This window comes from Grammomys surdaster, unplaced genomic scaffold, assembly GCF_004785775.1.
Source record: "Grammomys surdaster isolate TR1022 unplaced genomic scaffold, NIH_TR_1.0 126133, whole genome shotgun sequence".
In the NCBI taxonomy this organism is placed as follows: Eukaryota; Metazoa; Chordata; class Mammalia; order Rodentia; family Muridae; genus Grammomys; species Grammomys surdaster.
The window spans coordinates 2,890,037-2,915,165 of record NW_021620941.1 but is presented as its reverse complement, the minus strand read 5'-3'; the positions used below and the strand labels follow the sequence as shown (position 1 = coordinate 2,915,165).

At 52.5% G+C, this 25,129-nt stretch overlaps 1 protein-coding gene across 1 annotated transcript in view; it reads left to right on the top strand.

Moving 5' to 3' along the window:
* Hmcn2 (hemicentin 2) overlaps window positions 1–25,129 on the top strand; it is a 155,063-nt gene that overhangs the window by 47,341 nt on the left and 82,593 nt on the right. The window contains exons 19-31 of the mRNA XM_028757187.1: window positions 2,205–2,349; window positions 6,151–6,263; window positions 6,375–6,531; window positions 7,898–8,063; window positions 15,654–15,781; window positions 17,616–17,870; window positions 18,380–18,466; window positions 19,810–20,004; window positions 21,182–21,312; window positions 21,566–21,713; window positions 22,381–22,507; window positions 22,688–22,842; window positions 23,950–24,228. Of these exons, the coding sequence (XP_028613020.1) occupies window positions 2,205–2,349; window positions 6,151–6,263; window positions 6,375–6,531; window positions 7,898–8,063; window positions 15,654–15,781; window positions 17,616–17,870; window positions 18,380–18,466; window positions 19,810–20,004; window positions 21,182–21,312; window positions 21,566–21,713; window positions 22,381–22,507; window positions 22,688–22,842; window positions 23,950–24,228 (2,086 nt within the window). The remainder of the gene's footprint in view (window positions 1–2,204; window positions 2,350–6,150; window positions 6,264–6,374; window positions 6,532–7,897; window positions 8,064–15,653; window positions 15,782–17,615; window positions 17,871–18,379; window positions 18,467–19,809; window positions 20,005–21,181; window positions 21,313–21,565; window positions 21,714–22,380; window positions 22,508–22,687; window positions 22,843–23,949; window positions 24,229–25,129) is intronic.

Sequence of the window (25,129 nt, the reverse complement as noted above, 5' to 3'; positions counted from 1 at the left end):
GTCTGAAGAGAGAAGGTGCAGGGGAGGGTCTGAGGAGAGAGGGTGCAGGGGAGGGTCTGAGGAGAGAGGGTGTAGGGGAGGGTCTGAGGAGAGAGTGTAGAGTGGCTAAGCCATCATGCTGTGATGTTTACTGGAAAGGAAGAGCCTGCGCCCTGTGTGGTTCAGTTCATAGCAGCACATGCAGGGGCCATTACCCCACACCATGGCACAGGGCTGTCTATGCCATCACCCTGCCCCCTGTGCCTTTTCTGTCTTCCCTGGGGCATTACTCTTGAAGCCTGTGTCCCCAGGGATGCTTCTCAGCACCTGTTCATCTGAAGCACCAGCTGCTGGACAGGCGGCATGCCTCGGGAAGACAGCAGTGCTTGCTTCTGCTTTCTGTCCCCCATGCTCGCTCCTGGCCTGACCCAGCCACCAGGCAGCAGGAACAGCCCCAGCGACACTGTGGTTCCTGCCGGGGCCACCTGCTGCAGGCTCAAGCGCATCTAAGCCTCTCCCACCCTGCCTCCTCATCTCATCTCCCGCCTCATCTCCCACCTATCCTAACTATTTCCTATCTCGATTTCCCATCAAGCCAGATAATCACATGTCCGTACACTGGCCACGCTGTTCCTGCCTCTGGAATGCCTTTCCAGTCGCCTTTGCTTACCCTTCTCTTCCCCATGCTGAGCTAATGGCAAAGCAAGCGGCACAAAAACCGCTCCTGGTTTTCATCCTCTGCAGCCCTCATACCTAGCCATTTCCCCCATTCTACAGATAGGGAAACTGAGGCTTAGAGAAGTTAAACCAAATGCTTTAAATCAAATAGCTAGTAGGTGGCCAAGCTGGGTTTGAACCCTGAGACCCATATTTCAAAACTTGAGAGGCTTGAGCCCATTCTGTTTGTTCTAAATAAAGTTTTATTGAAACACATCCCCTCACAATTAGGATTGTTTGGATTAAATTGGGCAACTGAGACAGAAATCATGTGGCCTAAAATAGTCCACCTCTGACACTTGACGCGTTTGTCAGCCCCATTTTAAGCCTCACACAGAGTATCATTTCTCGTGCCTTTGATCCCCCATCTTGAGATGGTTTCTTTCTAGCACAGATGTGCTTCAGAGTCTCGTTGGGAGTGTGTTGTTTGTCCTGGCCTCAGCTTCACCAGTGAAATCAGAAACTGACTCATACCACTGTTATCTTTGGTTTAAAAACTTTCTAGGGTTCTCAGTGTGGAGGCCAGTTTATAACCCATGCTGCAGAGTGGCGTTAAAGGTTTCCACTGTTAACATGAACTTGAGACCAAAAGGCATAGTACTGACCTCTCTGCCCTGCTAGCCCTGTACAGTAAACATTGTCATGGGCTCCCCTCCCCCCTCCCTCCCTCTCTCCTTCTTCCCTCCCTTCCTCTCTCTTTCTCTCTCCCCCTCTCTCCTTCTTCCCTTCCTTCCCCTGCTGGGCTCTGAGCAGGTGTGGCTCTGCATACCAGTGCCGCACGAGTGTGTCTTAGAGGTGTATGGGCTCCACCTAGGCAATCTAGCCCCACCACATCCTCTACAGCCTGTGCAGTTAAATACAGCAGATTCCTTGAGGATAGTCTGCCGTGTACAGGAAGAGGTGGGCCTCTGCACATTCCAAGTGGAAAGCACTGCCTAGAAACCCCTGTTCTAGCAGCTGGACATCTCACCATGATGGCCTGCCACCCCAGAACTCTCTCAATCCTCTGCCAAAGTGGATCCCCAGAGAAGCCCCCAGAAGTCACATAAGCTCTCTGCGTATCTGTGTGTCTGCAGTCTCTGCTTGTACCTCATGTCGTCTCTCTCTGGGGCGTCGGTGACACAAGAAGGCTGCCACTGCCCCATAGCCTCAGATCTCTGTCCCAACTCCATATTCTTCTTGCTAACTCTCACAGGAGAGTTAATTTTGGTGGCCCTGGCCCGTTTACCTGCTTGCCCACCTGGCTGAGGGAGAGGTGGGACAAGGATTGGCAAGGGTCCCCCCTCCTTACCCTGTTGGTCTCAGGAGATGGTGAGTCTCAGAGAAGGATGAGGACTGGAAAGCCACATTTGCACCCCACCAGGCTCTTTTACCAGCTCTGGTCCCTGGCCTCTTGGTCCAGAGACACCCCCCCATGGCCTGGAGGACAGAGAAGCTCCTGGAGGTGGCTCCTACCCACCTAAGCGCTGACCCCTTCATCTAAGCTCCTGCCTCTCTGCCCCCACCAGATCCCGCCAGGCAACCGGCATACTATCCGTGCTGACAGCAGCCTCCACCTTGACCGGGCCCTGCAAGAAGATGCTGGGAGATATAGTTGTGTGGCCACCAATGCAGCAGGCTCTCAGCACAGAGATGTGGAGCTGGTGGTCCAGGGTGAGTCTTAGATCCAAAGATAGTGGTGATGGGCTGAGGGAAAGTGCTTGAAACAACTTGGTCTTGAACGACATGTCTTCACTGCAGGGAAACTAGGATTGACATATTCCTACCCTGTCAGTAGATAAAATTCCAGTTGTATTTTCTATACTTTATATGTGTGCCCTGTGTGCAGCCGTCCCTCAGTAGCCATGGTAAATTGCTTTTCAACTACCCTTTGCTTATAAAAATCCACACATACTCAAGTATGTGAACTTGGCACGTGGCTCAGTTAGTAGAGTGCCCGTCTGGCATGTCCAGGCCTTGAGTTCCATCCTCTTCGCATAAACAAGTTGTGGCAGTGCATACCTGCAACCCCAGCACTTGGAAGATGGAGGCAGGAAAGCCAGGAACTAAAAGTCAGACTAGCCTGGGCTACAGGAAACCCTAGGTAGGGTTTGCACAGGACCTGGTCACATCCCCCTTAGACTCTAGGTAGCTTCTAGTGCCTAGTAGAATGGAGACACTGCAAATGATTTTTATATTTATTTACAAAGAAAAAACTATGCTTTTCAGTTGAAGTATTTTTCTAAACATGTTCCATCTGTGGTTGGTTGAACCCGTGTAGAAATGCGAGATTGACTGCATGTATGTTTACAATAGCCATTATGAATACGCTATTAGAGAGTATATATCCATTATGCATAGACCTAAATGGTCTTTATATGGTTTGCTATTGTTGTTTTTGTTTATTTGAGAGTGAGTCTAACCCAGTCTAGATGGCTAGCCTGGAATGCACTATGCAGACCAAACAGGCCTCAAACGCAAAGAGATCCTCCTGCCCTGCCTCCTGAGTGCAGGGCTTGAAGGTGTGCGCCGCCACGCCTTCTCTTCATATGTTCTTCATATGCATTGTGTATGAATTCCCTTTATATCTGTCTCCCTAGCTATCATTGCCCTACAGATCTATTTATTCTTGTGTGTATAGTGTGCATCTGTGTGTTCATGCATGTATTCATGTGTGTACCTGTGTGCGCGTGTGTGTGTTCATGTGTGTGTACTTGTGTGTTTGCATGTGTGGGAGCCAGAGCTGACATCAGGTGTCGTCTGCCATGCCTCTCCTTCTCTTTGTATCACTATCACACTTATTATTCATGTGTGTGCCTCTCATTACCACGTGGGTCCCAGGGTAGCGTTCAGGCTGTCCGTGAGGCTTGGCGGAAGGCACCTTTCACTCACTGAGCGTCTCCCAGCCCATCCATCACAGCATTTTCTGTGATAGAACCTCTAACTGATCCCCGAGCTCACCAGTTGCCTCAACTGGCCAGCGAGCTCTGGGATCTACCTCTTCCACCACCACCACCACCACCACCACCACCACCTTCTGCCCACGCTGAATTATAGATGTGCCCAGCTTTTATGTGGGGGCTGACATCCTACCTCAGGAGGCACTTTAACAACCAGACCATCTCCACAAATCCATGCTGAAAACAATCAAACAGCCAGACTGTGGTAGTAGTGCACATCTTCCTGTGACAATATGTCATGACCGTGTCCCTGTCACTCATGGCTTCAGAGGAATCAGTGTAGAGCCTGCAGATTCCTATTGGGGTGCACTGTGATGTCTACTCCACCACCCCCCCATGTCCTCACCACACCTCAGGACATATGTCCATGTCCTCTGTGTTTTGAGTCTCAGTAGTGGCACATTTTGGGGCCGTAAGCTTATCCACCCAGCTGTCGTCCTACTCAGGGTGTTGGGTCTTCATCTCGGTCTTCATCTCACCCAAACAAGCACCATCTTCTTTAACTAGATGAGGGTTTAACTAGATGCCTCTCTCTCTGTCTCTCTCTGTCTCTCTCTGTCTCTCTCTGTCTCTGTCTCTCTCTCTCTCTCTCTCTCTCTCTCTCTCTCTCTCTCTCTCTCTCACACACACACACACACACACACACACAGTGCCTAGAGGCCAAATCTGTGACATTGGTGTGGTCTAGCCTGGTCTCCTGGCTTCATCATGATCATTCCATACATGTCAGTCATCCCCTGGGAGCACAAGGAAGACATTTTGCTCCCTGGACATACTCCCTGAACCTCCAGGGCTCTTGGCTTCTGGCTTCCCCCCGGACCTTGTTGTGAATCCAGAGGGTTCCCAGCATGCCTTTGGCACCTGTTTTCTAAGTTCACTCTGTCCTGAGAACGTTGTTTTCTGCTGTTTCTCATCATGCTGTCCCCAAGGCCATGAACGGGGAATCAGAGTCCGTTTAGTTTTCTGGCACATCCAGGAATCCAGGGACGGAGCAATTACATGGTTTACACAGAGTCCTGAGCAGAGAGACCGTGCAGCTGTTCCCAGCACAGGCAGCCTGTGTCTGGGATGGATGCAATAACCGCCAGCCATGTGGCCACAGACACTGAGCCGACTTTCTTCTCCTGTTGGATTTCTTTTAAATATCAGACCAACAAAGGGTTGATCCTTCTCAGTGTTTTCTAGTGTCAAATCCAATGGTGTAAAACACGTTCCCAGACACTATCCACTTCTAAATCGTTCTGTCTGTCTCTGTTCCTCTGTCTCTTCTGTCTCTGTGTCTCCCTGTCTGTCTGTCTTTGTCTGTGTCTCCCTGTCTATCTCTTTCTATCTCTGTCTCCCCCCTCCCACACACACACCTTCTCTCTTTGTGACAGTGTCTTACTATGTAGTCTTGACTAGCCTGTAACTCTATGTAGACCAGGCTGGCTTTGAACTGTGTGCTTCTGCCTCCTGAGTGCTGGAATTAATGGTGTGCACCAGCATACCCAGCCTCCAGTGTCCTCCTTTCATTACCCATGTTCCCTTGATAGTGTGTGTGCATTTAGAAGTCAGAGGTTAACGCTCAGCGCTCAGCGTCTCCCTCTGTCTCTCCCTACCTTACGTGTTAAGGGGCATCAGCCAGTCAGAAAGCTCTGTCCATGCACATCACAGAAGCTACGTTGTATGTGGGTGCTGGGAACTGAGCACCGTTCCTCATGCCTATCCAGCAAACACTTTATTGACTAAGCATCTCCCCAGTATCCCCCCTCTTCTTCTTTCCCCTCTTCCTTCTCTACCCTCTTCCTTCCTTTCTTCCTAGTGATAGAGGTGGAATCCTGTAGCCACGTGCCTGTCAGAAAAGCACTTTGCCACCAAGCTGTGTCTCCCATCCCTTATTTTTAATTTTGTTTTGAGACAGATTTTCACTATATTGCCCAAGCAGGCCAGGAACTTGGGGTCCTCTTGGCTCTGCCTCTCCAAGGCAAGGTAGCTAGGGTACCTATACTACAAAGCCTGGATAGACTACAGTTTTTGCCTTTAAAAAAATTAGATTTCTTGAAAAAATTAAGCAGACAGGCAAAAGTGTCCCATGTATCCCTTTCCATCCCATTCAACCTCCCTCAGTATCAAGAAGCACTGTCACTGCTCAGGGTGGCCTGCACTTACAGCTGGCCCAGGCCTGGTGTCACCAGCCAAGTCCACTGTACTGCCTTGTGCATATCTGTCACACGTGTTCCTTCCATGGTACTCTCAACTTGATGTTTTCCCTGTCCTAAAAAATCCTCTGTGATCTGCACCCCCACCCCCTAACACCCAGAAGCCACTGATGGTTTAATGTCAGGTTTTGGCTTGTTTTGAAATGTCAGAGTTAGAGTCCGTTTTCTTCCTTTTGAAGGCTGCGTACTATTCCATCACGGGCACACGTTTGGTTTATTTTTCCAGTCGTTGCTGGGGGACATTTGGTTTGCTTCAGGGCCTTGGCCATTAGGTACACTGGTTTATAAAAATTTAAAAATTGGTCTATTTATAAAAGTGCCACCTAGAATCCATCCAACTACCACCCACCATATCACCAAGGAAGGAGTGCCAGCCTCCCTTCCCTGCATGGCTTCAGGGGTTCCCACCCCTACCATCACCTGGACTAAGGTAAGTAGAACCTATATAACTTTTGGGGGGCAGAGGGAACCAGAGAGATCAACTTGGTGCATCCTGGGACAAAGAATGAGCTCTGATGTTGTCACCGTGGTTCTGTTTTAGGAAACCAACACTCTGACTACCAGCCATCACTACAGTGTGAACAGAAATGGTACCCTGGTCATTGTCCAGCCATCCCCCAAGGATGCAGGTGCCTATGTGTGCACAGCCACCAACAGTGTGGGCTTCTCCAGCCAGGAGATGTGGCTGTCTGTTAATAGTGAGTGTAACGGGTCCTGATGGGAGAGGGATGGGGAGGGGGGGCAGACTACAGCGCCTCACTCAGCCTCTGTGCCCAGCTGGCTCACAGTACCAAACCCTGAGTAGACACAGGACCTACCTGGCCTGCAACCCTCATCTGCCTCTCTCCTCACTCTCCTCTGCCCCCTCCCACCTCTGGCCTCCTGTTTCTTTGACATTCTAAGCTCCCTCAATGCACTTCTGCCTCTTGGACCAACTGACTTCTCTCATGTGTCAGACCCCGGGTTGGATCAAACCACCTTGTTTGTCTTGGAGGGACGTCCCCTTAGTAGCACCCATCAGTACTGAGATTAAGTAATCAATTGCGTACTGGTCAGATGGGACCCAGTGTTCCCTGCAAACTCAAAATGCTGCCTGGCAAGAACGGGAGTTGTTCCCAGCCATTCCCTCAGGGCTGGACCTTCAGGGAGTGAGTCTGCAATGGTGAGCCAGTGTTTTCTGTTATATACACACGTTACAAAACAATGGGGATTTGGGATATAGAGTGCTCGCCTAACATGCGTGAGGCCCTGGGTTCCATCCCCAGCACAATATTTAAACAACAACAACAAACTGCCAGGTGTGAGAGAATTCACCTTTTAGTCCCAGCACTCAGGAGGCAGAGGCAGGTGACGGTGGTGCATCTGAAGCCAGCTGGTCTATGAAGTGAGTTCAGGGACAGCCAGGGCTACACAGTGAGATCCTGTTTTAAAAAACAAAACCGAACCAGATGTGCTAGTGCACACTTGTAATCTCAGTCTTCAGGAGGCAGAGGCAGGAGGATCAGGAGTTCAAGGTCATTTTTTTTTTTTTGACTAGCCTTGAGTTTAAGCGCAGCCTAAGCTCCATGGGACTTAAACTCACAAACAATGATGAGGGAACTTATGGTCAGAAGTAACGACGGGTGCACACAGGAAGCCGTGGTGGTGTTGGGATGTCCCCAGTATGTGACTTGTTTCTAACCAAATTCTGTTAGCAAGTGCATGCTGGGCAAGCTATGGGGGTGAGAGTCAGTACTGAGGTAGCCTCTTCCATGAGGAGTCCTTGGCCTAACAGAAATGATGTGCGTAAATCATCCTAAATCCCCTTCTGGGGTGCGAAGAAGCAAGAGAGAGTCCATGCTGCATTCTGTGGGAACTACCACAGGAATGAGAAGGTTGGCCAATGGCAGACGGCAGAGCAGAGTGACGGACAATCAAGGGCAGGCTGAGTGACCAAACCTGTGCTTTCAATTGTAATGACCCTTGACCTCACATGCTCTCTGAACCTCTCCAAAGGTAACAGAGACTTCACCCTCTGTTAGCCACTTGCTTGCTTTTGCTCTCACTCTGTTACTCTCCCAACAGCCAAGCCCAGGATCAAGATGAATGACTCCCAGGCTATGGATGCCCCCCTGAGAATGACAGTCAAGGCTGGTGAAGAGGTGACCCTGGACTGTGAGGCCCAGGGTTCCCCGACTCCACTGGTCACCTGGACCAAGGATACCCACCCTCTGCTGCCTGTCACCAACAGGTACCCAGTCCCAGCGTGTGGGGCTAGTAAGAGGCCAAGTTTGGGTTGGAAGGAGACTGGTGTCAAGGTGGTTGTGTCCTAAGCAGGTCCCTTAAGACTCAGGGAAGCCTCGAGGGCTCCTGCAAATGTGGCTCATGACACAGCACAGGCCTTACATACTTCTACATTCTGAACCGCAGATATGAGCTTCTGTGCCCAGGTCCCGTAGGTCATCTTGCTTCTTGTTTGTCCAGTGACTCTTGCTTTCTGAGCTATACCAAGGTGCTGAGGATTCCTGGGCTGAGGTGAGACCCTCGGGGTCACTGGAGTAAGAAAGACCAGAGCTAGAGTGGGAGATACATCTTGACCAAGACACAAGTGGCCTCCACAGCCACTATGTAGAGCAGGTGTCTGGTGATTTGTCCTGCTTCATTTCACTGGGAACCCTGCAAGGGACTGTTAGTAGCACAGAATTCTGCCTCAAGAGGGGCTGTCAGTTGCTACTTCCAGCCAGTAGATGAGTCTCTAAATTCCTGGAGTCCTTGACCTGGAGCGGGGGAGAGGCACCACAGCACAAGCTATGTGACATCAGTCCTGGCAAAGTCTTTGAGAAGGCGCAGACTGAGAAAGTCTCTAGCAGTTGGCTGTCACCCCCACCACCCCCACGTGTCCCTCAGAACATCTGCTTCCCGAATCCTTCCAGATTTCACAGCCATGTATCTCTGAATTCACTTGGAGCTCAGAGAGCTGGTCCTGGGTGGGCTCCACAGTATCCTTGAGCAAGCCATAGGATGAGATGGTGGGGTAGAGGTGAGAGGGTGGGGTAGGGAGAGCGTACACCACCCCACCACCACCACCCCGCGCCAAAGGCTAGTGTTTGCTCCTTGCCGGGCGGGCGGTGGCTGTAGTGTTTGTTTATGGCTCGTTACTGAAATGGGAAGCAAATTCCAGTTGTTCACCCCTCCAGCCTGATGCGTTAATGGATCAACAGGGAGCCGTAAATTTCACAGGGCCTCCCGAGCAACAGCGGTCACAGTATGTCTTCTCTTCCTTTGCTTTTACTGGCATCCTTCTGGAAGATTCCCACTGCTTCTCTCTGGACTTGAGGGATTCTGGGAGTTTATCTCTAAGGCAGTCAGTGTGCCCAGTATGGGGATTCAGAGGAGATCTGAGGCCTGGGGAAACACTCTAAATGCTCCAGCTTCTGTTCTGACAGGGGGGCACAGGTGGCCCTCAGCTACCCCCAGCCATCTCTAACATCTGTAAAGTGGACGTTCTGCAGATCCTGCTCCTCCTGCTGTGATGGCTATAATGCTTAGATGTCATAGATGGTGAGACAGCCATTTGCTTTACACCTCTTTCCTGCTGCTGACGCTCACAGACACACTGAGGCAGAGCCAGTGACTTTTAAAAAGTTGTGATCCTGGGGCTGGTAAGATGGCACAGCAGTTTAGAGCATATACTGCTCTTGCAGAGGACCCGAGTTCAGCTCCTAGCATCCAGATTAGGTGGGTCACAGCTTCTGTATCTCCAGCTTCCGGAGATCAGTGCCCTCTTCTGGCCTCTTCAAGTAATATGCGCGCACACTCACACACACGAGTGCACACACACATACAATTAATTTAATTTAAAAATTGTTTTAAATTACCATCCTGGGCCTAGGGAGATGGGCCAGTGGGTTAAATGTCTGCATGAGAACTTAACTGGATTCTCAGTAGCTATGAAAAAGTCAGACGTGGTGTCCGGAGACTGTAACCTTCTACAGGAAATGAGGCAGAGACAGGAAGATCTCTGAGTTCGCTAGCCACTCAAGCTGAATTAGCCAGGCAAACTCACTGAGGGAGCTTGCTCAAAAACTAAGGTCGAGAATGATAGGTGGAAACGTTGGTTGACCTCTGGCTTCCACATGCATGTGCACACACGTGCACACACATGCACACACACCACACACAATGCTCATCTTACCCTGTCTGTTGTCTTTGGAATTGTCCCATGACTAGCTTTTGAAAGTCCCCCTCTAACAAAGGACAGCTCCCTTCTTTCACTTGCCCAGTTCAGTGCGTTTGGGTTTTAGTACATTTACAATTGTGCAGCGCTCACCACAGCTGATGTTAGAACATTCCTGTTACTTGCACCACCAGCTAATGACATGCAGGGGTTTCCCTCCCCAGTGGTTGTTTAGTGCCTCTGTTCTTTTAATTGTCTTTTAAACAAACAAGGTGTGCGTGTTTGAGGTTCCTTGGGCTTTCTTGGAGCCTGAAGTTGAGTATGTGTCCACTCACAGACACAGAGGGTAGCTCTCCTGTCCCCACTCCACAGACATTCAACCATAACATAGAGACTGCTGAGCCTCAAGAGACACCCAGCAACTGAAGGTGAGACGGGCATGGACCTACTGTCTGTGCTTCTCCAGTCCTCCCCACCATCCCCTGCCTACTCCTCTTCCTTCTTGGAAGAGCCCCAAGGCTCAGTTTCTGGATCCATTCTCCAGACCAGAGAGCTCACTTCCTTCCATGTCTGGAAGTGTCTAGATCTCAGGATCTAGATTGGTTTCAGCATGCAGCAGGTAGCCCCTGACCTGCTCTCTAATTTTCTTCCTTCTCTGAGCAAAGCCTGGCCCGAAGGTCTGTCTCCTAGAATGGCTTTGCCTTGTCTCAGCATCCCCATAATGCCGTGGAAGCGGCTGATTGGATTTGGAGTCAGGATGTCCTGGGCTGTTACAGCCTCTTCTATCTCAGTTTGACCAGGAGTGATGGGCCCAGCCAGCATTCCACCCTGGAGTGAGGTGCGGTAAATGTCGTCATGCTGGGGCCACAGAGGAAGAGAGGGAACCAGGAGCTGGAGGAGGGTGAACTAGACTGAGATTTTCATCCTTCCTCGGCTGGACACACAGGAACAGTACATACAGATATGAACATACTCAGAAGCACACATAGGGATGAGACACACACACATATGAATACACAAAGCAGGTTAGGAGGCCACTGCTTTCCCAAGCACCTAGAAAAGAATATTCTGAACCAGGGATGTCTCTAACACCTCCCAAGTCAGAGCTTACTGGAGAAAGTGGGCGTGGAGATGGAGAAGCCAAGAGACCCAGACATCCACCCGAGTCCCCCTCCTTTCCAATGGCTGTATACGTACCACGTGCTCCTATATGAATCTGATGAATCTGGCTTCTGCCCCGGATACTGGGTTCTTTCCTGCATAGCCAAATGCTTGGTCTTTCTGCATGCTCCTGCCAGTGTGACTATATGCTATCTCAGAGGACAAGTCTGCATCCAGGCTGCCCTGACACTACTAAGAACTGTTCTTCTGTTGGGGACATACACTCCAACAGTTTCATAATATAAATGGTGCTGCTGGGTGGCTCTGCTCACATGCTCCTCTCTGCCTCCAGGGTTGCCTCCTTTGGGGACCAGGCCCCAGGGCAAACAGCTAAGGACAAGATATGGTCTTTGGCTATCTGATCTCACTATCCTGGAGCTGTTGTTTTTTGCAGAAGTCACCAATGCAAAGTAAAGCAGGCTGCGTGGATTGGGGACAGCTCATGCTGGCTCTATGCCAAATCAAACTAGACACTGAAGGGTCTGGGGGGACCCTGCCAAGTGTTACCCAACTCAAACAAGATCTATCCCTTCCTCAGGCCTCAGTCTTCCCATCTGAGATGTTAACGGGTCCAGCTTGTGATGGTGGCCAGAGAGCATCTCTCTCCTCAGCTGGGATGTTGGGCTGGGGCGTGTTGCTAGGCAACAATGTTTAATGTTTGTTTAGGGATTCTGCTGTGGAGTGGGGGAAGCTGGAAGTGCTCCTGGCTTCTGCTCCTGCTCCCAAGGCATCAAGCCAGGGACCCACACAGGGCCAGATCCCCAATTCCAAGAGAAGTGGTAGAGAGGGGACATGGCTGCTCCAGGCTTCCTGTTGTCAGCCTCTCTTCATTCTTTGCCCACTCCCTAGCACTCTGAAGGACAGTCAGCCCACCCACCCGTCTCCTTATGGGGCTGACTGATGAGAACCAGTGACTGAGGCCAGACTAAGGGGCTGGGTGTGGAGCTCTCTGCCTTGGAGTCTCAGCACTAGTGCTGGTGGCCAGTCAGTTCTCATCCTACCATGACCAGTGGCTCCCTATGTTATCCAAACATCAGACCCCAAACTTTTGGTCACTACAGTGATGGGGACTCGCAGTGGCACGATCTGAGGGCCAGGTGCCACTGTTTCTGGTCAGCTGAGTGGCATCAACAACAGAACTTGTCTCTCTGACTTCTGCTTTGCTAAATATGATGACGGTACCCATGTGTACTCTGTCCTGAGGCATTGCTGGGGAGTGGCAAATGAGAAGTCACCCAGCAACCCAGCAGGTATTCAACTGTGTAAATACATACAGGAAGCACATGAGAGCTGGCAGCCGTTGCTGACATTGGTACATTTTCATTACCCAGTAGCCATAGTGCAGCCCCCTTCTCCCTTCTCTTCCCTGCCCTCCCCAAGACTATCATCCTCTCTCCTCAGTTTCTCCAGCTCTGCTCTTCTATCTGTGACTTCCTGATGAGGGATTGTGTCACTCGGTTGAATATTTCCCCACCTTGGGCTTAGAGATGCCCTGGACAAACAGACACTGCTGCAAATACAGCACACAGTAGGCATATGCTGAGACATGTGGACAGTGGACAGGGCAGCTTATCCAACCTCCATCTCCACTGTGTGCTCCTTTGGTAGGATTGAAAGTGTTGCAGAATGACCTTTCATAGCCAGAGGCAGCACGAGGACCCCTGTAGCAATGGAAAGGAACAGGGCATACAAGTGCCAAGATTCTCAGCAGCCCAAGAAGAGGAACACAGACACCCCAGTCATTAGGAACCTGGGGGGGGGGCACTCTCATTGAATGAATAAATCACAAATGAGAGAGCCTAGGTTCTGGACTGTTAGTCTGCATGGAAGTGTCTGGGGAAGCTTCAGGGAAGGGTCAGCGCCAGTCCTGCCTTGAGGAGGTCCAGAGAGCACAGCTGAATTGAGACTGTGGGAGAGGAGACTGTGTAAGTGAGGGTGCAGAAAGAGTGTGTATGTGAACAGAGGGCAGCTCTAATTTGCTGCCAAATATTCATGGTACCTACTATGTGCTAAGGACTGCGATAAAGTAGAAATCTGGGCATACCTGATTCCTCTGAAGATAATGTCAGAGAACACTTCCCACCAGGTGCACTTCCCATCATGTATTCTTCCCACCAGGTGAACTTCCCACCAGGTGCACTTCCCACCAGGTACACTTCCCACCAGGTGCATTTCCCACCAGGTGCACTTCCCACCAGGTACACTTCCACCAGGTGCATTTCCCACCAGGTGCACTTCCCACCAGGTGCACTTCCCACCAGGTGCACTTCCCACCAGGTGCACTTCCCACCAGGTGCACTTCCCACCAGGTGCATTTCCCACCAGGTGCATTTCCCACCAGGTGCATTTCCCACCAGGTGCACTTCCAACCAGGTGTACTTCCCACCAGGAGCATTTCCCACCAGGTGCACTTCCCACCAGGTGTACTTTGTACCATCTGGGCAGATCGAGAGGTTTGTTGGCCACTCTCTGCCTGTGAGGATCTGCCAGGGTCAGTGGGCCCCCTGCAGGTCCTCCATCTCGGCCTTCTGACATCTGTGTATGCCTGGCCCTGGACTGCAAGGCCCCAGCCAATGGACATCATAAACAGGAAGCTCCCTTGAATCCAAGTGCTCCCTTGGGTGCTGTGAAGAGTCATCTGGCTGCAGAGCCATGGAGCCCCCATCCCCAGCAGCTTGTGGCTTTGAGGAGTCTGTTCTGTATACCTCCTCCCAACCCTGGCCAGCACTTCCGTACTGAGCCTCTTGGAAGGTTGCAGGGAGGGCTCTGGGGGCAGGGGGGAGCAGGTGGAAGCTGCCTGTCCAGCACCTCCCAAGCATGTCTAGCCAGCCCTGGACCCAGGATAGTGGCTTGACTTTGACTCTGAGCACTGGTGGGAGCTCAAGTTGGGTAGCCATAAAGACACTGTTCTGTGCAGGGTCTGGTGACAAAGGGTATCCCATTGGAGCCTCTGGAAGTCAGAGAGGCTTCCAGTGTCACAAGTTAGTAGAGTCATGGGGTTGCCAGTCTGGAGGCGTGAAGGTAGCCTTCTTGGAGGAAGTGGCATCTGCCTAAAGGATGAAGAAAAAGAGCATCCCAGCTGCAGGAGTCAAGCGAGCCTGAGCTCTGAGGAGTTGGTCAGGGCCTGGGATGAGAGTGATGAGGGAGGAGAGGATGCTCTACATAGCTCTCTCCAGGCCCTCTCCCTGGAGCTTGCTGTGGCCACCTTGGCACTCAGAGCAAATACCCACTCTTCTGGGCAGACCCAGGTCCTCTCGGCCCCTACAAGTGTCAGCTTGCTCATTTGAACCATGGGTCCACAGTTTTTCCTTTCTTCCTTATGATACAGTGAGCACCCACCCACCCAATTCCAATTTCTGTAAAAAAATGACTGATTGATGTTAGGAAAGACATGTACCAAGGGCCTGGAGTGTAGTTCAGTTTAGAGTGCATGCCGTTGGCTTGCACATCACCCAAAACTGTGTACAATGCCTACTGGATACTGGACCAGCTAGAAGGTTCTGGGTAGGGAGGTTATCACCTCACTTACAGATGAGCGGATAGAGGCCAGGCCAGTGATGACAGCCTGGGTGTGGTTGGAAACCCTGCACCCTGGCAGCTGCATGGGAAGAGGTGGGGGCTGCAGGGTTGGCTCCCATGTATCCTGTCAGGGACCCCATGATGCAATTTTGCAGAGGTGGATGCTTGGTCTCAGCAGGGAGGGGGTGGGGGACCAGGCTGAAGCCCATCTGAAGATCCGAAGCCACCTCTAGGTTGACAGTTGATCCTGGGGTCCTCCGGTCCTGATCTGAGCACTTGTTCTTGGGCTAGGCAGGGCCACAGGCTGCAGCCTCTTTTCCTTGAAGCCAGCACAGATGGGGTTGACATCATGTCTGCAGGGCTCCTTGGGGTCCATCCCAGCTGCTGTAGTCTGGCTAGTGTCCTGTAGCCTTGTGGGGAGGGTCAAAGGACTGGCGAGGTGGGCCAGATCTGGGGGAGGGTCTGCAAAGTTTCTTCTCATGGGTCCCTGAGATGCCTCTGGACAATGACTCTCCAAGAGGCCTGGTTCTGGGTGTAGGAGAGCTAGAGAATTTAAACACTGAGGGCTTGGGGCTGGTGGACTTTTCTCTGAAAGCAGAGGGAATCCAGCCTCCTGAAAAACAGATGTGCAGAGGACAAGGGGCATTGCCACCAATCAGTAATGCATGGAGTTGGGGGTGCCAGAGCCCCAGGGATGCAGCCCCATTTTCTAGAGGCTGAGATGGAAACCCAGTTCTTGCCCTGGGTCACATAGCTAAGAAGGCTGGAAATGTGAATTGGGACCCAACCATCTCTCTACATTGAGAGGGTCTGGCCTTGGCTTTTGGAGGTCAAGTAGGGGCTAGAGTTGAGGCCAGAAGGTTGTGACTTCAGTCTGGGAAGGCTGCCTGGAGGAGACAGCTGCTAGATCCTTGGAGGTGGGTCTTCAAGCCTTTCTCTGGTCAGAGTGGAATGAGATCTCACTGGTGTCCCTCCTCCCCACAGGTACGAGCTTCTCCCATCAGGCTCCCTGCACCTGGCACAGACCCAGGTGGGTGACAACGGTCTTTATGAGTGTACAGCCAGCAACCCCGCGGGGGCCACATCTCGCCGCTATAACCTCAGAGTTCAAGGTAGGTCACAGACAATTCTCTTACTCCACCCCTGATCTCCATGCCTTGCCTTTCCCTCTGTACTCTCCCAGGCTCTACAGTGCCAGACCGGTCACTCCTCTCCCTGACTCTGGGCCTGGGAGGGCTGTTAAAAGGGGACCACCAAGAACAGGGCTCAGTGGGGACCGAGCCTAGGGATGCATATGGGGCAGTGGTTCCAAGGGCCTCCGTCTGACTAAAGTCATGCCTCTGTAGCCGGCCCACTGATACTGGGAAAGGCCCCTGGTTTTCCAGCCACACTGTAGCCCTCCATCCCTTTGTAGCCAAAGTCTAAACATACACTCACTGTGGTCCTGGTCTCCAGCACACTTAGGGGTCCCTGGAGTGGTCCTATTAGAAAGGAGCCAGCCACACAGCAGACCCTGGGAAGACCATAAGACAGGACCAAGCATGGCCGAGCCCACGTGCTCCTCTCAGAGGGCCCAAGAGGGAAGGGTGGAGAGACAGTGACCGCTTTACCTCGTTGATAATGACTTGAAATCCGTGCTGAGAGTATGTGGGTAACGAGGAACAGCTGCAAATGTTCATCCATGTCCCTCACACCCCAGCTGGGCGGCTAGACACATCGTCTGCCCTAGAGATCAAACGTCTCCAACCCTCCGCAGATGCTTGCCAGCTCTATCCAAGCCAGCTTCCCATTTTGCAGACAGATAGGCTGAGGCCTGGGGTGGAGGTGGAGAGAAAAGATCCCCCCCTCCCGGCAAGTGAGAGGAGCATGAAGGTGGAGGTGAGAAGCAAAGCTGGAAACGGGCATAGCAGGGTTAAATCTTAGTCAGCTTGCTGTGTGATCTCTCTGAACCTTGTAAGGCGGGGCTATGATTACGCCCAAGCGTAACCATTAGAAGAGATATGTATAGTCAGGTGCTGAGAGTGATGCAGCCCAGGGTATGACAAAGCCAGTGGGCATGGCACAGTGGGTGTGTCGTGGACATCTCCACGCTCCTGGCACCCTCCCAAGCACTGCCAGGCAGTTGGTCACGCTAGGTTCCAAAGCCTGGGCTCATCTTTGACTGTGTCTTAGAAATTGGGACAATATCAGGGTTCCTACTCACCTTCTCTGACAGCCCAGGAGCGCAGCTTGACCTGGGCCCTGTGTATGTTCCTAGCCTGCATAGGGCAGGCCTTCTAGAAGCTTCCTGGACTCTCAGACACACAAACCCAGAGCTACGGCCCTTCAACTCCTTTCATCTGGAAGAGGAGAGAAACCTTTACATGCCTCAGTTTCCCCATCTTCAAACTGGGTGTGGCACTCTCCACCCTGCAGGAGGACTCATGGGGTAGAGTGTGGGAAAATGGTTGAGAAATACAAACACAGTTCATAGTTATGGCTGGGGGCTTCTGGGAGTGGGTGTCACCTCACCTCTCATTCTGACGGCAAGGGGAAACTGAGGCTCAACTGGTGCATAGTGCCACGGTGTGGGGAAGGAACAGAGCTGGAATTGTGTAGCTGCTCAGACTGTACTGCTCCAAGCTGGCTGGGCCATTCTGTGTTAGTCCTGCCTTCAGTGCCTCAGTTTCCCCATATGCTCACTACCCTGGTGTAGACCAGATGGCACATCTCAAATGGCACAGGGCACATTGGTGAGGGAAGGGGATAAATGCATCGAGGGCGTTCAGTTGTCCAGGTGGAGATGGATCCTGAGAACTCTACCCTGCAGTGAGGAGCAGCTGCCTTAGACTTCCCATCCCATGATGATTTTGCTACTTGCTCATATCAGGGTTGTAGCATGGGCTGGGATTCTGAGACCCTTAACTAGATAGCCCACCTTGACGCCCATTCCTGGGACCCTGCCAGTCCCCCCTCAGGTGCAGCCTGGCCCTCGAGTCCTGAAGGTACTGGCTGGAGAAGCCCTTGATCTGAACTGTGTGGCAGAGGGCAACCCCCAACCTCAGCTGAACTGGTTCAAGGATGGGATCGCCCTGATGGGTGAAGGACCCCAGGGCTCTGTCCGCTTTGCTGCTGTCAAGACCTCTGATGCTGGGCTGTACCACTGTGAGGCCTCCAGTAGTGCTGGCACAGACACTTGGAAGGTGGAGCTCCACGTGCTGGGTGAGTCCCTCGACCTTCCTCCATCCGTCCACCATGGCCCTCACCTCTCTGGGCTCTGCTTGTCTGGTCTGAAGCAGTAAGTCCTCAGAGCTACCATGCAGGCTCCATGATTTGCACAGATAACCTGTGGCCTATGACCCTAGGGGCCTTGTGCAAAGTCCTTATAGGGGACTTTTACTGCATGGGTAACTCAGGCCATTTTTTTAAAAAAACCAAAAGGTGGTCTAGTAATAGGCAAAGTCACTAAGAAATTATGTATGACCCACAGAACATTCTGGAATATTCTAGCATTTTCAATGTTGAGAACTGGAAGCAAGACACAGTTGAAAGGACACTGACAGGACCCTATTACACCTCTTGTGTTTGAGGCACAGGGTCCAGCCTCAAATGCTGGCCTCCCTGGGAGGCTGGGGACTGGGGCTCTGAGAGGAGACCCCCTCCTCCCAGTCCATATTGGGAGGGAATGCTGGACCTGAGGATTATAAACATGGCCTTGCTACCTTCCACAGAGCCACCACACTGGGGGATTGACGAGACCGAGGGCCTGCTGGAGCGAGTGGCTGGAGAGAATGCCAGTCTGCCGTGCCCTGCCCAAGGTGAGACCAACCCCCACCCCCACCCCCAGTGGGGCTAGGGAAGCAAGACTGGCCTGGGTTCCAGGAACTCGGTCACCATATAGTGACCTCCTTGGGTTATGGAGTCACCCAGACACCTCTATAGTGTAGCTATTCCCGTTAGTTTCTCTGTGTTGGGGTTATCCTATCCCAGAGAAGTTAAGCAAGTTACATAGGGTCACATCCTCCAAAGCCCTCACTCCAACAGTGACCCACCATCCTGGGCTTGTCTCTGTCATGCTTGGTCAGTGTTCCCACGGGCTGAGTATCCGATGAGCAACAGGTGGGTAGAGAAGCCAGCAGGAGCCTGCAAACATCCTTGACCTCAGCAGCTCACTCTCCAGCAGCTGGGCACCTGGGAGAGCCCCTAAGGTGGCAGGCAGGAGAGGGGGCTTGGGAATGCCAAGGTAGGGACTGGGAGCCTTGATCACAGTGCCACCTAGTGTTGAACTCTAGAAACAGCAGACAAGAACACACCCCTGGGCAAGCCACCCAACCTAATCTGCCTTCCCCTCATATGCCCCCCTCTCCCCCATCCTTGGAGCATGAGGGCCAGACTTCAGCCTCACCTAAGGTCCCTCTGTAATGCAGCCTCTCTGGACTGCTCCACCCCCAGGTTGTATTTGGCACTTTGCCCAGAGGTGAGCACAAGTGCTAAAGGGCATCACCTGGCACAAGGAATACTCAGGGACACCATCACTTCTTCAGGGCTGGCAGGTGGCCAGAAGTGTGGCTGCCCCAAATCTGGTCACACTGTGAAGGGAGGGGCAGGATAGGAAGCGTCAACATCTCCCACTCCATGTGCCCAGCTCTGTTGGCACCACATAGCATGCTGAGCACAGCAAGTTTGTTCATTCACACAGGACCTAGTATGTGTGACCTGTGCTGCTGGCTTGGTCAAGGGACAGTAAAGACCCTGATCCTCATGGGGGAAGATGCTAAGCAATAAAAGCTGGCAGAAGTACACTGTCAGTCATTTGAAAGTCAGAGTTGGCACAGAACCGAGACCCCAGGGCTGGCAGAAGATACCTGGAAGGATACACCTGGCCTCCTTGACAATCAGAAAGCATGTTTTGCTCACGTACCTATGGACGCTCAACCCTGTGTGGAGACAGGGGACATGTGCTGAAGATCTGAGACAGCTGCTCCTCCTCTTCCTCTTCCTCCTTACTCTCCCCCTCCTCCTGACCTGGGGGTGACACAGGGCCTGAGATCACCCATCATGGAGGTCAGCAATATGTGCACAGGGGGCCTCAGGAGGGGACAGTGCAGGCACGGAGGGGGGTGTCTGATATTTTGCCTGATGATTCTGTATACCCTGCCAGGGACTCCAAAGCCACGAATCACATGGCGGAGGGGCCCATCCTTAGAGCCCCTGAATAGCCGGCCAGATGTGGCGGTGCTGGACGAAGGGTCGCTGTTCCTGTCCTCAGTCTCTCTCACAGACAGCGGAGAGTATGAGTGCCAGGCCACCAATGAGGTGGGCTCTGCGTCCAGGAGAGCCAAGCTGGTGGTCTATGGTAAGCTGAGGCCTTGGAGCTGGAGGCCAGGGATAGGCCTGTATCCACCTCCCACATGGAGACCCAAAATGATGCCAGGGTTCCAGTGCCCAAAATCTTCCTACAAAGTAAACTATGGACACATGATTCCTTCCCCTCAATAGGCCAGGAAGGATTAGGGCTTGAGAGTATTGCATGGGGCACCCCATTTCACCAGGTACATCTATAAGGAGAGTAGAGGCTTCTGGGATATCAGCAGGTCAAGATCTGCAAGAAAAAGTTCAACCACTAAAGTACTTGATGAGTAACCATGAGGATCTGAGTCTGATCTCGGCATCCATGTGAAATACCAGGTTGAACATGTATGGGGAAACCGTGTATCTGTACTGGGGAAAGCCAGGACATGCTGGGAGCTCACTCGCCAGCCAGGCTAGCCTATGCTATATGCTCCTAATTCCTTTCTAAGCAAAGAAGGTGGCTGGCATCTGGGGAACTACATCCTAGATTGTTCTCTGACCTGCACACACACAAAGCTAGTAAGAATAATCCTGCATGAGAACCGAGCAGAGTTCTAGCCCACCTCTAACCCAGGAGCTGGACCTCGTTTGCTGGTCACCCACCACCCACCTCGTGTGTTGGAGCTCCTACCCCTGAACCCAGGTGCCAGCACAGAGTTGGTGGCCTCCAACTGACTGATACTTCACAAGGACAAGGCAGGCTGGGAGTGTTCCCCACTGCTGGGATGAGCTGGACCTCTCAGCCTGAACAGTTCTCATAGTCATTTTGTATCTCCTATTTGCTGGGAAATGACTTCCCTGGGGGGTTGGCTAGAGACACACAGGGGCTGACCTTTGGCAGTTCCCACTAGGGGGACCTCCCAGGAGTGACACCTGGTTGCAGGTAGAACTGGCTATGTCCTGCCTCATAGACAGTGTCAGAGTATGGCATCTGTTCACAGTGGGGGAGGGGCCGTGCTGGTCCCGGAGGGAAGCTGCAGTGTTCACTTGAGATCCATAGTGCCTTCTCAGTTAGATATGGGACCAGGGTAGATGAAGGCAGGAGGGTCTCCCAGGGTCTCAGTGGTGAGCTGATGGTAGCCCTGAGGACCTCAGGAAGGGGCCAGATGTAAGTGGCCTGCCTTAGATGTCAAGCTCAACCAAAATGAGAGCCACTCTTCTGCTTCTCCTTGTTCCTCAAGTGCCCCCCAGCATTCGGGAAGAGGGGCGCATAACCAACGTGTCGAGCCTAGCCGGGCAGCCCCTGACTCTGGAGTGTGACACAAATGGCTTTCCAGCCCCCGAGGTGGTGTGGCTCAAGGATGGGCAGCTGGTGGGTGACTCTGGGGGAGGTTGGGATGGGGGTGGGGTTGGGATGGGGAAGGATGGGACTTTTGGATAAAGATATGTTTCTCTGTGTGCTGGGGGCCATGGGAATGTGACAGATGTCTTTGGGGATGCTGGAGTTCAGAGGCAATGGGGAACTGAAGTCCTGAAAGGACTTCCTGAGAGTCTCTTGGGGAACTCTGTTCACCAGCCAGCTCCATGGGCCTCTGTTCTTACCCGCCCTGGTCTCTTATGCTCAGATCCCAGAGGCAAGTGACCATCGCCTTCTGGATGGGGCCCGGTCCCTCCACTTCCCAAGGATCCAAAAGAACCATTCTGGCCTCTACTCCTGCCAGGCTGAGAATCAGGCGGGGCGCGCCCAGAGAGACTTCAATCTTGCCGTGTTCAGTGAGTGAGGACTGTGTCCCAAACTCCCGAGCATGTGTCAGCAGAGACTAAGGGGCACATGGAGGCCACCACAGACCTAGACCCTATCCTCAGGAGCCTACAGAGCAGACCATACAGGGGATAGTCACATGGTTAACTAAGCAATGACATCCAGGTAGTCTTAGTTGCTGTGTTAACTGACAAAAGCAGCTTAACGGAGGGTTAATCTGGGCTCACAGTTCAAAGGTACAGACGGTTATATCGATAGCATATCGTAGCCGTGGGAACTTGAGGTGGCTAGTACATCACATCCACACACAGGAAGCAGAGAGAGATGGACGCTTGCTGCTTTTCATGCAGTCCAGGGCCCTAGCCTAGGGATGGCGCCACATATATTTAGGGTGTGTCTTCCTACCTTGGTTAACCCAATCTAGAAAACTCCTCACAGACACAGTGGGAGATTTATTTCCATGGTGATTCTAACTCTCACCCAGTTGACAAGATTAGCCATCACATGTGGTGCTATCCAGAAGCAGTACAGGTTGCTGATAAGTCTGGGGAAAAGGTTCATCCGGCAATGCCTGGGCAGCTCCTCAGGTGGAGGGTGTACAGGCCAGGGGACCATCCTGTGGTCAGCAGGGTGTATGGAGTCTGAGGTATCCCTCTTTACCTCTCTTCCCACCCGTAGTCCCTCCCTCCTTGCTGGGAGCTGGGGCTGCTCAGGAGGTGCTGGGCCTGGCTGGTACTGATGTGGAGTTGGAGTGTCAGACCTCAGGGGTTCCCACACCCCAGGTGGAGTGGACCAAGGATGGGCAGTGAGTGACTCTCTCAGAGGAGGTGGGGCTGGGCGTGGGGTCAAGGAAGCCTGAGAACTCCCAGCAGGTATGATGTGTGACACCCAGTGTTCCGTGGAGGGCAGCATGGGTGTCTCTCCCCATGGGAAATTCCCAGGAAATCCCGCCGGCACCCTGGCCTGATCGATGGCTTTTCTCTAGGCCCATCCTTCCAGGGGATCCTCACATCCTGCTGCAGGAGGATGGCCAGGTTCTCAGAATTATCAGTAGTCACTTGAGTGACGAAGGACAGTATCAGTGTGTGGCCTTCAGCCCAGCTGGCCAGCAAACCAAGGACTTTCAGCTCAGCATTCACTGTGAGTCCAGTCCCTTCCAGCCCTAGCTGTTCCAGGAGCTTCTTTCCCTGCCTCCTGCTGCTGCCTAGGAGAGAGAGTAAGGCAGAAACCGGGCCTGAGAGGCAATACCAGGAGCCAAGGACATATGCCCCCTTGTCTCCCCAAACTACCAACTTTACACACTCACTACTTCTGATGTGCGTTGAACTCACACTTACCTGGGAACACCAAATCAGGCAAGTTAGTATTTCAAGTGTCAGTGGGAAACCAGTGTCCGCTGCATCAGTGGAAAGAACAGGAAAAACTAATACACCCAGGGCTGGGGCAGGGCTCTGCGGGGGAATCCCTTCACCTGGGTGTAGGAAGCCCCAAGTACTATAGAACAGTACCAACAAACACATGCAAAGAGATGAAGGCAAGCCTTCTAAGGCTAAGCAACAGGCACTTGGCCTACGTCTGTGCTCTGGGGTAACAAGGGGAGCTGGGAGTTAGGGAAAGACTCAGTTGGTATAGTACTTGCATCACAAGCCTGTGTGTGTGTGTGTGTGTGTGTGTGCGTGCGCGTGTGCATGCATGCATGCATGCACACCCATTTGAACACACACACCACAGACTACATCTCCAGATCCTTATACCCAAATAAACAAAATACATTTTTAAATGAGTGTTGAATACAAAGGGGCAGACAGGTTTGTGGTCTCAGGGGGAGCCTTTCTTCATTGCCATCAGGGATGGGAGAGTTAGGAGGGCATGGCTCTGGGAGGCAGAGTGATGTTGTACTGTACCCACGTACCTTAGCCGTCATCCTGGGTACCAGCTGTGAGTGCCCTGCCCTAGGGAAGCCCTAATCAAGTTCCTCCACAGATGGGGACCCCGAGTCCCAGAGAGGGGAAAGGACTTACCCCAGGTCATACAGTGAGTTAGAGGCCCTGTGGGCTCCAGAGCTCAAGCGTGCGGCCCATCCGTATCCATAGTGACCGGGTTTGCTCCCCACATTAGCATGTCTCTTACCCCTCACGCTTGCCAGTCTCTGTTGTAGAAGCCTGCTATGTGTGCATGCTGCTCAGAGGACATCAGCCACCGACTCAATGTGTCTGTGACCACCCTCATGTCCCTCTCTGCCCCCAGCACCTCCCATCATCTGGGGCTCTAATGAGACAGGTGAGGTGACTGTCCTGGAGGGCCACACCACACAGCTCCTATGTGAGGCCCGAGGAATGCCAGCCCCTGACATCACCTGGTACAAGGATGGGACCCTGCTGGCCCCCAGCTCAGAAGTGGTTTACAGCAAGGGTGGCCGGCAGCTACAGCTGAGAAAGGCCCAGCACTCCGATGCTGGCCTCTACACCTGCCAGGCCAGCAACCCTGCAGGGATCACCAAGAAATCCACCAGTCTGGAGGTTTATGGTGAGTGGCCAGGGGGTTGCAGCAGTGGGCAGCTGGTATGGACAATGTGAGGTGACCTCTGACTGTCTCTGAAGGTCAGTGATGGGTGCCCACTTGGGGTGACCAAGTCTAATGGAGTGACTTAAGAACAGGGTTCATTTCCGCTCTCTACCTTCCCTGTGCAGAGGAGGAAACAGGCTGGAGGCAGGGCCTAGGTGGGAGTACATGCAGAGTCTAGCTCCTCCTGGAGGACTGTGAGATTCCCCACAAAACTTCCCAAGATGCCAAAGATCCCTGATTTAAATCTGTGTAGCTCAGGGCTTAAAGCAAGCCCCATAGCCTGTGACCGATGCTAATGAAAACATTTGGCCTCTTACGTCCCCGTGGGATAGAGAAGTTTGCCCATCTCATACCTCAGGGACATATGGGCTCTGTTTCTCCCTTCAAGGGAGAGGCATCTGTGAATTGGTAACCCTGAAGGGTGGACTCAGACAAAACGGGGAGCACTCTTGAGAAAGGATGATGGTAGGCCTGGGTCAGGCAGAGCAGGGTGCTCTGGGAAGTTGGGGGACAGCCTGAGAGTCAATCGGAGTCATTTGACCTCTGGTAAAGAGTTAGCAAAGGGATTGGCTTCTGGAGTCTGGAAGTGGTGAGCTGTGGAAAAGGATGGGTCCCACACAGAACCTGCCACCAGGGATTCCCATGAGACTCTGTCGCCCTCTGGAGTGGAATGAAAGGTGCATGTCCGGTACCTTCTTCTCCAAGAGCCTCAGGGCCCTAATAAGGTTTGAAGCATCTTGAGTCCAAGTTCACGACTGTACAGGCTCCTCTAGTGGTGATTCTATCAGCTCCATAACTCAGGGCCTGAGGGACACCACACACACACACACACACACACACACACACACACACACACACACAC